Raw genomic sequence first — 16,001 nt, 5'->3', positions numbered from 1 at the left:
CATCGGTTTAGTTATCCCGCGATTATTCTCCGGTTAGGCGTTGTTACATGTTCGTAAAACGCATTTTCCGCACTACTTCCAGAATAGAACTTAAAAAGCAGCTGCTAGATGGGGACTGTACAACCGGCCCTTACTAGTATAGTGATCTGGCCAAAAATATTCTGCCAAACTTTTCATTTTCTTGAATACACCAAGAAGGTAATACGTAATCTTTCTTGCCTGTTATTCATTTATTTCCACTCTGGTAGTCTGAATCTATGGATTTCGCTAGTAATTATAACAAAGCTCATCATTCGCAATTCCAAGCAACCACACAATCAGACAGCGGTTGGCATTCGTCCGTTCGGCTGTACTCCACTCAGCTCGTGCAGCCCCTTTTATCTGTAGGAAAGTTTGTTTCTACATGCGACGAGGATTCTCCTGACAGAGACATCATGTACAGTATGCACGCATTCACAAATCAACTTCATTCAGAAATAAACTTAGAATGTGTTCAAAAATGTTCAAAAACTGACAGGAAAGCGTTTCAAAGTCATATGAATAATCGATAGACTAACGTGCGTTGGATGCTAGGTGCTTTGTAAAACAAGGTTTTATCCCTCTAGAACATGGATTGCCCCCCTTCCCCCGCCCCCCCCCCCCCTCACCTGGATCAGGGCCTGCTGCGCTTGCATGAATCTGGCAGCTTGGGCACTCCAGTAAAATTTTTCCCGGTAGCTTCTAGCTGCTTGATGCGACTGCTTACACAGCCAACAGCCACATGTCTGCAAGCCAACAGCGGGAGAAGGTACTACCACAGTCTAAAATAACAGTCCTGACACTTCACCTCAGTTTTGTTGCCTACCGCACCACCAACGCCTCAAGCGGCCAGTAGTTTAAACTGTGAGTTCGGCGCAATCGTGAAAGCGAATAGTGGTTGTTTATTTTGATTTCTACAATGGTTTTTACAAGCGGGAGTGTTTGTAGCACAATAAATTGCAGCAACAACAGGAAGAAGACATCACAGCTGTCTTTTTTTTAGGTTCCCTAAGGATGCTGAGAGGTATATACCATCATGTTACTAAACTGTATCATCAGGATTCACTTGCAAACTACTGGATGATCAAAAAGTCAGTATAAATTTGAAAACTGAATACATCACGGAATAATGTAGATAGAGAAGTACAAATTGACACACATGCTTGGAATGACATGGGGTTTGTTAGAACCAAAAAAAGGCAAAAGTTCAAAAAATGTCTGACAGATGGCGCTTCAACTGATTAGAATAACAATAATTAGCATAACAAAGCAAAGATGAGGTTCTTTACAGGAAATGCTCAATATGTCCACCATCATTCCTCAACAATAGCTGCAGTCAAGAAACAATATTGTAAACAGCGCTGTAAATCTGGAGTTATGGTGAGGCATTGGCATCGGATGTTGTCTTTCAGCATCCCTAGAGATGTCGGTCGATCATGATAAACTTGCGACTTCAGGTAACCCCAAAGCCAATAATCACACGAACTGAGATCTGGGGACCTGGGAGGCCACGCATGACGAAAGTGGCGGCTGAGCACACGATCATCACAAAACACTGCATGCAAGAGATCTTTCATGCATCTAGCAATATGGGGTGGAGCGCCATCCTTCATAAACATCGTACGTTCCAGTGGTGTTTATCAGCCAGGCTGGGGATGATGCGATTCTGTAAGATATCGGTGTACCTCTCACCTGTCTCGGTAGCAGTTACAAAACCAGAATCACGCATTTCCTTGAAGAAAAAAGGCCAGATAACGGTAGATGTGGTAAATCCAACCCATACCATGACTTTCTCATCATGCAATGGAGTTTCCAGGACAAGGATTTTTGGTAGCTCAAATTCTGCAGTTGTGGGCGTTGACAGACCCTCGGAGCATGAAACGAGCTTTTTTGGTCCACAACACGTTACTAAACCAATCGTCATCTTCCGCCATCTTTTGAAACGCCCGCACAGCAAATACCCTCCGTTTCACTAAATCGCCAGGTAACAGTTCATGATGCCGATGGATTTTGTACGGATAGCATCTGAGGGTACGCCTAAGTGCCAACCAAACAGTAGTGTATGGAATGCCAGTGCGACTGCATGAGCGCTGACTTCCTCATACATAGATGAACCCGCTACAGCCTCCATTTCTTCCTGAACTGTCTCAGCAGCATTATGCCTTATGCTAGGTTGGCTACTACGGGGTCTATCGTCTAAACAACCTGAGGCCTCAAACTTCGAAATCATTCTCGCCACAGCCGCATTTGTCAATGGACCTTTACCCGTTCCCTATAGTGATAGGATCATAATGCTGAACTAGCACATTCCCCATTCTGATAATACAGCTTCACTAAAAGCGCCTTTTCAAGTAACGTCAACATGCTGTGACTGCTGGCGCATCTGATTCTCTCTCTCATTACAGTTCCTTTTATATACAATTGTCATGCACAGTCACTGACGTCTTGCTGTCCAGCGCCATCTGTCGGACATTTTGTGAACTTTTTTTTCTCTCTCTCTAATAAAACCCCATGTCATTCCAAGCATGTGTGTCAATTTTTATCTCTCTATCTACATTATTCCGTGGTTTATTTTAAATCAATCAACCCCAGAATCTCACTCCTAACCATAGACACGGGAAAACACAAACTGACATATATAAATTGTCATGCCCCAACCGAAGAAAGCGATGACATCAAAAAAGATATTTTCTATGAAGAATTAGAAACGGTTTTAGACAATGTACCAAGTGAACATTACAAAATTATCCTTGGAGATTTTAATGTGAAAATAGGGAAAGAAGCAGCCTTCATCGGGACCATCGGAAAGCATAGTTTACATGATGTGAGCAGTGATAACGACACTAGACTGGTTAGCTTTGCGACTGCAAAAGGCTTGTTTATAAGTATTACTGATTTCAACAGGAAGAGAATATATAAAGGAACCTGGGTGTCTCCAGATGGGAAAACAGTGAACCAAATTGACCACCTAATTGCAGAGAAGAGAATAAAGAAGTGGATACAAAATGTTAAAACGGCAAGAGGTGCAGAATGTGGATCAGACCACTTCCTTGTCAGAGGAAGAATGAAAACAATATGGAGAGCCAGGAAGCACAAAAGAATGCAAAGAGTCACTCAATATGACCATGAGAGTCTGACTGAAGATAATATAAGAAGAACTTTCAAGATAGCACTAACAAACCGTTTTGAGGCATTGAATGAAGAGGAAGGAGATACTGTGGTAGATCAGAACTGGAAGGCGATTGCAGAGACCATTAAAGAAACAGACCAAGAAGTAATCCCAAAGCAAACCAGGAGAAAAAGAGTGTGGCTCAATGGGGAGTGTGAGGGAGCTATCAGGGAGAGACAACGGGCCAAACTACTGTGGATACAGACCAATATGCAAGAAGAAGAAAAATCGAAGTTTGAAGAAACACGACGGCAGACACAAGCCACATTGAGGAAAGCAAAGAGAAAATATGTAAAAACTATCATGGAGGAAGCTGAACAAGACTTTCATGGAAATAGGTATAAAGAATGTTATAGAAAAGTGAAAAGTTTTAGAGGGGGGACATACAATCAACACAGATTCATAAAAGATGCCAATGGAAGAATGTTAACAGAAGATCAAAAAACTGGAAGAAGATGGATGGAATACTTCAGAGAATTACTAAACTCTGATGAACCAACTGAACTACTTGAGTCTGATGAACCAGTAACAGTAGACCCAGAATATCCTCCACCCACCATTGAAGAGATAAGGAACCAGATTAAAAACCTTAAGAATGGTAAAAGTCCAGGCGAGGACGGTATTCCTGCTGAAATTCTCAAGGCTGGAGACGAAATCCTCTGTTTAAAAATCCACAAGTTAATCAAGCAAATTTGGGTAAAACATGAAATACCAGAGGAATGGAAGGTAGCTGTGATATGCCCCATATAGAAAAAGAAAGACAAATCCGTATGTGACAACTACAGGGGCATAGCCCTACTCAACACTTGTTATAAGATCTTCTCCAATTGCCTATTAGAACGAATAAAACCTCTAGCAACAGACATAATTGGAGAACACGAAGGAGGTTTGCAGGCAGGGCGATCAACCATGGACCAGATTTTTGTCCTAAAACAGGTCTGTGAAAAAATGTACGAATACGGACGAGAGATACATCTCCTGTTTGTAGACTTCAAGAAGGCTTGCGACAGTACACATAGACCTAGCCTGATTAGAACTATAACAGAGTTTGGTATACCAAAGAAGTTGGTCTAACTGGTAGAAGTATGCCTAAATGACACAAAACTTAAGGTTAAGGTAGGCAATCAAATGACAGAAAGCTTCCAAGTTGTAACAGGATTACGCCAAGGGGATGGGCTATCACCTGTCCTCTTCAACCTGGCACTTGAGAAGGTAATGCAGGATTTCAACAAAGAAAACATCAAGGGCATTCAAATTGGTAATGAACACATTACATATCTGGCCTATGCAGAAGACATTGCACTATTAGCAAGCACACAAGAAGATCTGAAGAGAATTATCCAGACCTTGGTGTTATTGGCAGCTGGGATCTGTCTACAAATTAGCTCTGAAAAGACAGAGTATATGACCATAGGAAGAAAGATCCAGAACTCTCAAGATTTAATTGTGAACAACACCAGGTATAAACATGTAAAAAAGTTCAAATACCTTGGATCATTTTTTTACAGAAGTAACATCAACTGAAGCGGAGATAAAAGCACGACTGCAGGCAGGAAACAGATACTATCACTCTCTACACCCTACATTAAAATGTAGAAGTGTCTCTCAACAACTAAAGCTACGGTTGTATAAGACATTAATAATGCCAGTAGTACTTTATGGTTCTCAAACCTGGAGCACTCGAAAACAAGACCTTAAGCGACTGCTAACATTTGAAAGGAAAGTCCTCAGGAAAATATTTGGACCAGTCAGAGATCAGACTACTGGAGAATGGAGAAGACGCCATAGCACTGAATTAGAAGAGCTGTACAAGGAGCCTAACATCTTGGGAGTGATGAGAAGCAAAAGACTGCAATGGGTTGGACATGTTGTTAGAATGGAGGCAACAAGATGGCCCAAAATCACAATGGACTGGATCCCGTCAGGCAGCAGACCAGTGGGAAGACCTAAAAAGAAGTGGATCGATGGAGTGAGAGAAGACCTGTTGCAGCTGGGAGTCACGGAAAACTGGAGACAGATAGCAGAAGACAGAGACAGATGGAGAGCTCTAACTGTGGTGGCGTGCGGTCCTCTGGGCCTGATCGCTTGAATGAATGAATGAATGAATGATGATTAATTTTTAAATTTATACTGACTTTTTGATCACCTGGTACATGTGTATTAATGAATGTTTCGTTTTAGGAGCAGAAAATGGCTAGTTAATAGCAGATCAGAAGACCTTATGAAAAAGGCGCTACATTTCAAGCAAAACCAGTTCATGAACACAGACAATAATAAACTCGTGTGGAATGGAGTACCCACACTGTTTGACATCCCAAACAAGCAACCTCAACTGACAATGAAGAGGAAACTGCCACAAAGATTCGACAATCCATCTAAAGCTGTAAAACAGTCCTATGACACAGAAGCAGCCAGTTCAACTCTCGATATATCAGTACGAGATGAAGTGGTTAGATTAAGTGCAGTTATTCGAGTCTAACAAAAGACTAATGTTTGCTATATATTTCATTCACTTCTGTTGTTAGTCACTTAATTTTCCTTGGTTCCTTCTGTGATGACATTATTTTGTTAGAACCTTGTTCACTGACAGATTTGCTTGAAAATTATTCAAATATTTGGTTTTGTGTGAAATGTAATGTAATCAGCTCATTATAATGTTTTCAACATATTTCTCACACTATTTGGCAGTTGCTTGTCCCACATTTAATAATATAAAAAATGAAAGTCGTACTTGTGGCAACAGGCGACGACAATGACAAACACGGTAGGCCTACAGAACGATAAATGAGCTGTCGATCGCTTTTGCAGGTAGAGGTAGAATGTCTGTGCTTCTTACGTGTGATTCTGTTTGTTTATATTCTTTTGATAACAACGTGGTAAGCTTCAGTTCTCTACAACGTCACAAGTGTTTCTTCACGAATGTGTTGTAGCTTGCCACTCGATTCACGGTTTTTGTCCATAACTGAGCTCATTTTAGAATCATTTTTAAAAACATACATACCTTCTGATACTACAAAAACCCTTGGAAGCAAGAAAAAAATTAAAATATTTCGTAAACCAAGTAGGAAATTGATGCAAAACAAACATTATGCTTACGACGCGTCTGACGTTCACCTTACTTGCCATTCTGAGTGCTAGTGTCACTCCATCTTGTCAATCGGTAACAACTTTTACAGCAGCCAGTGTCGCAACTGTTATGTTAGACTATGGCACTACTCAACTGCGCATGCGCATGATCCCACTCGTAACTGCTAAAACAAATCTAATGTAAACAGTTGTGACGTCATGCTCATCAAAGGCAATTTGCTGTTACTAAGTATTGCATAGTCCCCCTAAAGCCTTTGACACATTTTGCTGTTGACATATGCTTGTATGAGCACTGTATATATATATATATTTTTTTTTTTTTTTTTTTTTTTTTTTTGCTATGTACGGCGCATTTCCTTTGCAATTTAAGCTTTATTTTCGTTTTTTATCTCGTTCATGATTTATTGCTACGGTATTATTTTGCAGTAGTGGGATACAGTAATATCCTTTGTTAGAGGATCAGTTCTTACCAGTTAAAATTACAAAAATTTAACTGAAAACAATGACAAATTCCTGTAATTCTAAAAAATTCCCAGTTTTTTTCCAGATGAAAAAATTCCCGGGTTTCTCCAAGATGAAAAAATTCCTGGGTTTTCCCTGTATCTCACAGTTGTTCAAATGGTTCAAATGGCTCTGAGCACTATTGCTTCAAAAATGGCTCAAATGGCTCTGAGCACTATGCGATTTAACTTCTGAGGTCATCAGTCGCATAGAACTTAGAACTAATTAAACCTAACTAACCTAAGGACATCACACACATCCACGCCTGAGGCAGGATTCGAACCTGCGACTGTAGCAGTCGCTCGGTTCCAGGCTGTGGCGCCTAGAACCGCACGGCCACTCCGGCTGGCTCTCACGATTGTCCCGAGTCGTATACACCCAGGACCTACATAGGGAGGAACAATCACCATGATAAAATAAGGGGAAATCAGAGATCGTATGGAAAGATATGTATGTTCATTCTTTCTGTGCGCTATACGAGATTGGAATAAATTGTGAGTAATTCGATAAACCCTCTGCCAGTCACTTGAATGTTATCTGCAGAGTATCCATGTAGATGTAGATGAAATAAACTGTTATCTTTAATATGGCTGTGTATTTCCTTGTGTTCCTAGTTGGAACACAAGTGCCAATGTCATGAGTTGAAATTTCGTGTTTCAGGTTCTGCAGTTTTTCTGCCATTCGGCTCTTCCACGGAGGCTTTACTCCAGTCATTTCTGCAAAAACAGCAGGTACATACAGCCTTGTTGGCCACAATGACCCAGAATCATCCATTGGTTGTTCACCCACAGCCATTCCTCCCCTATGATGAATCCATGGAAGACTGGGATGCTCACAAGAAGCAGCTTGGCCAACATTTCATGGCATTCCAGATGATCGACACAGACGTCTGTAAGGCCCTTCTCTTATTGTGGATATTCCCTCACATGAATCACTTACTGTGCCATGTAACACCTCTGCAATATGCAGTATCACTTTCTTTTAATGATAAGTTCCATGTGCTGTTCTCCTGTCATCACATGCATACACATATCGTCGATGGATGTGTGTAATTCTACCAATGCTGCAAATAGCCACAGCAATCATATCAAGCTTGGGTGGCCTAACTTCATGGCATCAGTTGTAAGTGTTGGTTGATCAAGGCTTAGAGTCAGGAGTCTTATGAAGAAACTGTGGTCAGAGGCACAATCATTTGTTCAAAGCCAGATAAAGAGGTGTGTCAATGTGACCAGTTTGAAAACCCTATGTTACAAGAGGTTTTGAATGTTGCACAGTCACTGGAGGTCTCCTACATGACCAGCTGCCAATTAGAGACTTGGAGAGGTGTTGCCGTCGTTGAAATTGTTCAGCCTCGGTGCATGGGATGAGAGGAGGTAGGTAGGTGCAATACAAACAAGCCAACCGATGTGGACAAACATGTCGAGCTGGAACAGCAAACACAACTTCCTTCATGCCCCTTTTGTTTTGTACATCGTGGATGGGTGGCCTGCTCCAAGTTACGGGCTTCTTTCCATAAATGTAAAATATAAGAGGCCAAAAAGCAGCAACATGTTCATCTCTACCTATCACCTGCTGCCCCCTCCATTGTTCTGGAATCAATGTACATTGATATTCATACTGTTTCGTCACTTTGTGTACCACTGTCTGCATGCCAGAACAAATGGTCCACTGAAGTGTGCATAATGGATAAGCCATTAATCCTACAAGTCAATGTGGGGGCTGCCTTGTTCTTACTCAGCTGTAGATGCACACAAGGTTAGGGTCCCCACCACTGGCAGGCATCAAACACTGCTCGGTAAGCTATAACAAACAGTAGTTTCTCATGCTCAGCTATTCACAAGAGACACAATGTACAAGTCTGTTGTCCATTCCATTATGTACTTGTTGGTTAACACGCATGTACTGAAAATTAATTTAGGTTCAATGTCTTTGCTACTTTTGATATTTCTATTGCAGATGCAGTGCCTTCACAGGAATTGGATTCCTTGAATTCTGAGTTTTTGGATCTGTCTGCTTCACATTTAGGAGGTGCAAACAATTTCAAGGCACACATCACCCTCAAACCCTATGCCCACCCTTGCCTTTTTCGGGTGCAGTCACTGCCTGTAACCTTATGCTATCAGGTCAAGTCAGAGCTGGAATGTTTATAGTCATTAGGAGTGGTTATATTGATTCCCTCAAGAGGATTGGCTTAGTGATTGTAAAGAAGCCACCCGGTCTTTTTGAAAATCAACCTATCTGAAGCCTACCTTCTGAGTCCATTGGACAAAGCATCAAAACAGTTGCTTGTGGTTAATAGACCTTTCAGCCTTAGTGTTTAAGAACAGGGTACGATGGTTGCCCATAATTGTATTAACTACTACTGATCATCATAACAGATTATAATGTGAAGGACCACCTTTGTAGCTTCTGTTCTTCGTTTACTGTTCTACAGGCCACAGGCTTCAAATGTAATTTCACTACGTCTCACTTTTTCCAACCTTCCATTGTGTATTTGGGTCAAGAAATTTCTGTGCAGAGTGAACACTCCATGAAACAAGATGTCCACCATTACAGCTTTGCCCCATCTGTCTAATCTACAAGAACTTCAGGCATTCCCCAGTAAAGTAACATACTGTCACAAGTTTTTCCCAGAGCAGCTACAATCACCCACGTTGTGGTGACATGAACTGCAGGCACCAACAGCTACCTGCACAACATAAATCAAAGCAGCAGTACCAAGACTCACATGCCAACAGACAGAGACTGCAGCAACTCAAACTGGTGAACTGAGACGAAATGTCACAGTTGGTCCTCTACGTTTCCTCCTTGTCTGTAGCATGTTCCTTTTGAAATTCCCCCTTCATGCTCTGCTGTTTCCTTACCCTAGCCAGAGGGCGCTGTGGCGTTGCTGCGGCCGGCTGCCTGCTGTGTTTGCGGGAGAGCATCGGTCGGGAGGAGGAACTCTGATTGCGGGTGTCTGGGAGTGTACAGGAGGCCACGCTGTTTTGTTGATGGTGGATCCGAGGGGATGAGGTGTGGTTGTCTATTGAAACTCCAATCCTACGGATGTCATCGGACTTAAAGTAAGACATTTTGACCATTATTTGCATCATTTGGAAGCAACTGGTGTTTCCAGCATCTGCAGTAATTTGGCGAAGATTATTTGTTTCGTTGGTGTGTAAATGATTGAACAAGGAGCAGTTTATTTAATGTTCACCTTATGCTCGTGTACTGCATGTGCTGCTTGCGAATGTAAACTTGACTCTCACCTTTGTCTGTTGATTTTGAGTGCATCATCAAATACTGAATCCAAGTACTGACTTTCAATTAATTAGCTGCATTCTTTCTGTCTTCGTCATGACGTGTGTTAAATGGCAAAGTAGAATTGTAAACCTTATCTTGCTACCTTATTTGTGTGGTATCAATAACAGAGCCTAGCCTGTTAACTAATTAAGGCTTGTGGTAAACAAAGGTATTTAAGTATGTTGTTTTAAAATATTATCTTAAATGTGTCAATGATTTATGTTGCGCTAGTTGATTCTGGGGTATTAACGAAAGTGTTGGCACGACTGCCGTGTAAGGGAATCCTGCTATTTGGGATTATTTTGGAAACTTAAGATGAGAGAGAAACTAGTGTGCTTTAGTCCTGCCTTGGGTTAAGGCTATATTTGGGCCCTGGTATTTGCACTGCAAGCTGCAATATCATCTTGTTGTTTCATGGTTGGTTTGTTCTCAAACTAGGTGTTTGCGCTAAACATGCTTTGGTCTGGGCGTTTTGCCCCTCAGCATTATACTTGGGTTTCAGCTGAGTGTTCAGTCAATTGACTGTCCATCGTATGCCAATTCAGTAATGGTCAACCTGTCATCAGTTGGTTTCAATGCTGTAGTTAGTTGTACATTAGTACTGGTTCCATTACCTTCTGACCAGGGTTCTTGCTTGACACTTGGCTTTAAATATGCCACTAACCTGATTAGCATATGTTGTGGTTCACTGAAATTAATCACTGCTCAAAAAGCCAACACAGTTTGTCAGCCATCAGAAGCTGTGTATGTGTTATTTATTCCTTTATTCTAGTCAATCTATAAACCTGCTATTCTTACTTTTGTTACTCTAGGTAGCCATTAAGATGCCATTTTTGGGGTGTTTAGACAGAGTGTGGCTCAGTTTGAGTACAAATTTACAATTTATTGTTTTTCCACCAGTTTTAATTGTGCTTATGCACACACACAGGAAACTAAATGTTTTTGTTTTTATTACTATTGAGCTGTACTTAATGTCATATTGTAAAGAAAGGAACTTATTGGTGGTTAATGTCACTGTAAGGTGTTGTGGGTGGTGTACTTTCCTGTTATTCACCTTAATGTTCTAGTCAATGTCTAAACTTGCTAATTATTTTCCCTTTAAGTGGAGTGTGCCTGCCTTGATGTTATGAGTGACTGTTTCATAACCAGTTCTTTAACACGCCTGCACGCATATTTATATTTATGAGAGAACTTAAATTTTGTTCGCCTGTTGAACTTTAACTAAAGTGCAGAAAACTGAATCAGGTGTTTATTATTGTTGTAGTGCTATTATCTGTCAAGTGTAACAAGTGACATTTTCTTAGCCTGTTATCAAGTGTTACAATAAATGCAAATTGCAGTGAAGAGATGCGCTATTTCAGTTATTCCCATGATTTCCTATCTCCGCATATAATATTTAATTGTTTGATATAAGACTGATTAAGCCTTTGTTGAAATATTCGAGGGAGGTGCGCATGTCTCACGGCCTAGTCTGCACACAGAGATGCACACATGCAGCTATGAACTGCATGTACAGACCAAATTATTTTCTACTTCCATGGAAATTGACTGGATCCTATCGCAGATGGGGGTATCACTCAGTTATTTGGACCAATATTCTGTCTCCAGTAATGAGTTCCAGCACAGCCAGTAGCCCCAAAAGACTTTGTCAGGATATCATTTGCAACAACGCAAGCACCTCTCCACTACGCATGTCACCAAGGGATTGAACTTCACCAATGCAAAGGTGCCATGCCAAGGTGCCTGGGTATACTCTGCGTCACTACTTCTTCACTGTTTTGACAGTGTCACACTTAGTGCTGGTTTATCTGCATGACATTACATAATTTCTCTGGTTCTCTCATCGGGACTTCATTAGTGAAGTACAACCTCAAGGAATTCGAAGTGTCTTGATTCTGTTACAAGTTTTGTACTTTAACATCTGCCTAAGAGTCTGGACTTTAACTTTTGAATCCTATTACAAAATTTAGCTTTGGTCAAGTAATTGGGAAACATTATGTTACACTTCAGAGTTTAATTTCATCAAACTTATAAATTTAAACTTTGTGGAACTATGAAGGTGCTTTTGTTGTTAATCTCTCACTTCAAGTTGAACCCAAGCTTATTTCTTTGGAAATTACTGACTGTGTTACAATAAACCTTTCAATGTTGTGTCACGTATTTTTGTGTGATACTTATTTTGAGATGAGACATATCAGTTGGTGATAAGGTCTAAAGAATGTTTCTTTTCATTTCATGCATACTGTTCCAAATAGCCAATATGCACTTCTGGAGTTGTTCCACTATGGCAACAGTCAAGGAACCAGTGGTTTGACACATCCCATGCTCACATAGTTACAATGGATGCAGCACACAAACGAACTGCTGCTTGAATGACTGCCAACGATCACAACTTTGGTGCCAATCTGTGAGGGGTAACTACAACACACTGACCCAACCACCTGCACCATCAGGACAAAGTCCCCACCGTTTACAGTGTTCAAGCAGAAAGTTGAGTCCCAGGTTTGCTACGCAGCCTGGACAGAGCAACACTTCCTTGTCCATGTTACTGAAGGTGATATGCAGTGAAATGCTTTCTTGCTTACAAATGCTGGTTCTTCTATTTATTAGCTGATACAGCAACTGCACCCAGAAACAAAGCCTCATGTCCTGCCCTACACCATGTGCATAAAGTTAGTCTCATGGAATATTTTAATGCCCAGGTTCATGTGATAGCTTCCAGGCAAAAATTTTTTAGCTGCCACAAGCTTCTTTCAGAATTGTAAAGGGAATGGATGGCCCAGCTCCAAGGTCTACCCCAGAGTGCCATGTCCACTACGGAGATGAACAATGTTGGCAGTCTTAAGCCTCCCTCATTTGGGGGACATGCTGTTTGTCCATGTCCCTGATGAGATCTTGCATTATGTCTTATTGAAATTGTAGGAACTTTCACTGGACGCTGCCTTATCAGTCCTACACGGGTTTCAACAGTCAGAATGGTCCATGGCTTCCTTACAGGACCTGGCAGTCGATTCACATTCACAGCTGTGCCCCATCCACCATTTTTCATTACACGGCTCATGTAGAACATGATATTCACAGAATATCTGCTAGCTGTCAGCCACAGTCATTTGACATCTGGGACATGCCATGGTCGAAGTTGAGCTCCCAGATGGTTCCCAATACCACAAACATGTCAAATAGGTGCAGCCGCACTGGGTTGCACTATACCACTGGCAGGAAACCTTACATAGTCTTCTTTTCCAGGTGCCCAGAGTCCGCCTACACACCTACAGACTTTGCATGGCTAACAACTGTTTGCAAGGATTTCATTTAGCCCTATGACACCAGTCAATAGGCATCCCATCCTTTAATTATGAAAGTGAACCAGCAACATGGGCACCCTCCCCCCCCCCCCCCCCCCCCTCCAGGGAACAGCAGACATGGAAATGTGGAAGCAACAACTGTCTCCACCTCTCCTCCGCCATTATTTGGTGTGTGTGTGTGGGGGGGGGGGGGGGGGGGGGGGGGGGGGAGGGATTGCTGAGGCATGTAACAAAACTAACAGCAGCCATCAACAGCTACCCCACAACACATATCATGGCGGCAATACCATGGCCCATACACCAACAGACTTGTGGCCACAGCAACTCAAACCAACAAGCCACACCACCAGACCAACAGAGGGTGGCAACAACAATTAAGACACTGAGATGCACACACAGATACAATCAGCATGCATAAGCCGAACTATTTCCTTCTTCTGCAAAAAGTGACTGGAGCCAATCACACATGGGGTATCCACATGGGGTAGCACTTTGTGAGGCAGTTACTTAGGATCATGCTCTGGTTCCAGAAGATGCTCTGGTTCCAGAAGTCAACTTCATCACAGAGAGTAACCCAGAAAGACTTTGCTAGGGCATCATTTGCTACAATGCAGATGGCTCTCCACACTGAGTGTCACCAAGGAGCTGGACTTCATCACTGTAACATTGCTGTGCCGGGAGGGCTGGGTATACTCTGCTTCACTACTGCTTCACCACTTTGGCAGCATCAGACTTAATGCTGGTAGTATTTGCACAACCCTAGGCAATTTATCTGGTTCTCTCATCAGGACTTTGTCAGCAAAGTTCCACGACTTTTAGTATGTCATGAGAGAAAAACGGGGTATAGGTTTCAGAAGATTTTCGAAATCTGTGCTGTTTGGCATGGAGGAGATCATTCTGTTTGAGATATCTCATTGTGTTTGAGCTCAGAATATTTTGCAAGGTTCTACAACAAACGGATGTCAAAGATATTTGAAAATAAGTTTTGTGTATCTCTTCTGCAACCCTTCTTGTAGACGGGTGTGGTCTGGGCTTTCTTGCAACTACTGGCCATGGTTTTCTGTTCCAAGTGATCTATGATAGAACTGTAGTTAACAGAGGGACTACTTCATTTGCAAATTGGGAACAGAATGTCAAACCCTGGGGCTTTGTTCAATTTTAACAATTTTAGCTCTTTCTCAACATCACTGACACTAATGTCTACTTCACTCATCTTTTCAGTGGTACGTTAATTAAGTTGGAACAATACTCCTGGGTTTTCCTTTGCAGAGGAACAGCTGAAAACAGTGTTAAGAATTTTTGCTTTTGCTTTGGTACTCTCAGTTTCTTCATTAGGAATATGTCTGAGCTAATTTTTGGACATAATATTGTAATAACTTTAAGCTGCACAAATATATTTCAAGGAAGACACAATACATGAAAGTCACAGATCAAGTAAACAGAGTAAGATGTGTGTACACTTTAACAGTCAAATTATAACTGAGTCCAAGTCTAGCGGCTGCTGGCTGGCTGGCCGCTTAGGTGGCGCTTCTGCTGAATGGCTGGCAGACAGCGCCACATGTAGAGGACACGCGTAACTGCGCGGCAGCACTTTGTAAGATCGGCGAGTCACAACACTTTTCCCCTTTGAATTCTTTGCACAGGTCTTGATGGAGGTGGCCTGTAGATTGCTAACATCCATAGGTGTTGTTTGACTGGCCGAAAAGTCTCGAGGAGGAGACCTCTCGTATGGACGGAAGTGTCACCAATGATAACGGGTAGAGGTGACAGGAGACGTGGGGGTCGAATCTGCTGGGGCATCGTGCACCAATAAGCCCGCTGCGGCAAGTGCGGTTGTTATAACAGGAGACATGGGCGATGTGTCTGAGTCCATAGGAGAAGGAGGGAAGAAGAGTTGCTCTGACAGATGATGGTCATCTGGTTCCTGCATGGGCACGTCTCCTGGTGGTGTCAGTTCCTGTGCTGGCACCGATATGATGGTGAGAGGACTACGTTGTGAGTAATGAGAGATTCCAGTATCCCTAGTGTCAGGTAGAGCCGAAGGTAGTGTAGTGGCATCCGGAACAGGCCAAGCGAAGGCAGCCGCGGCAATGAGGTGGAAGGCAGCAGAAGATGAAGTAGCGTGCAGGGCTGTTGGCCACGTAAGAGCTCAGCCGGGCTGTCGTCGCCCATGGGGGTGAAACAGTAAGAAGCCAGAAATAGGAGAAGCGCGTCATCAGCAGAAGAAGTCAGGAGTCCCCTCATCTGAGCCTTAAATGTGCGGACCAGTCGTTCAGCCTCACCATTTGACTGTGGATGGAATGGAGGGACCGCGACATGCATGATGCCGTGACGGGCACAAAAACCCACAAAAATGGAAGAGGCAAATTGTGGACCATTATCAGTAACAAGAGTAGAGGGAAGGCCTTACAAAGAGAAGATGCGAGTTAGAGCATTGGTGGTTGCCGCGGTGGTAGGCGACGTGGAACGGACAATGGAAGGAAAGTTAGAGTTGGCGTCAATAATCAGATCAGAACCCATGGGAAGGCGAGACAGTTCATCAGCATTCGCATGTTGAGCCATCGTCCAGAAATGAATCTCATAATCGAAATGAGACAAATAAAGAGTCCAACACTGGAGGTGGTGTGCAGCCTTGT

The 16,001-nt window shown here is 42.4% G+C and overlaps 1 protein-coding gene across 1 annotated transcript in view; it reads right to left on the bottom strand.

The window, feature by feature from the left end:
• Positions 1-10,051, bottom strand: part of LOC126285668 (DC-STAMP domain-containing protein 2) — a 287,117-nt gene extending 277,066 nt beyond the window's left edge. The window contains exon 1 of the mRNA XM_049984879.1: positions 9,975-10,051. Coding sequence (XP_049840836.1) covers positions 9,975-10,051 — 77 coding nt within the window. The remainder of the gene's footprint in view (positions 1-9,974) is intronic.
• Between the last annotated feature and the right edge of the window lie 5,950 nt (positions 10,052-16,001).

The sequence above is a fragment of the Schistocerca gregaria genome, chromosome 1, assembly GCF_023897955.1.
Source record: "Schistocerca gregaria isolate iqSchGreg1 chromosome 1, iqSchGreg1.2, whole genome shotgun sequence".
Taxonomy (NCBI): Eukaryota; Metazoa; Arthropoda; class Insecta; order Orthoptera; family Acrididae; genus Schistocerca; species Schistocerca gregaria.
Note: the sequence above shows the minus strand (reverse complement) of the source record. Positions and strands in the feature narration are given on the sequence as shown.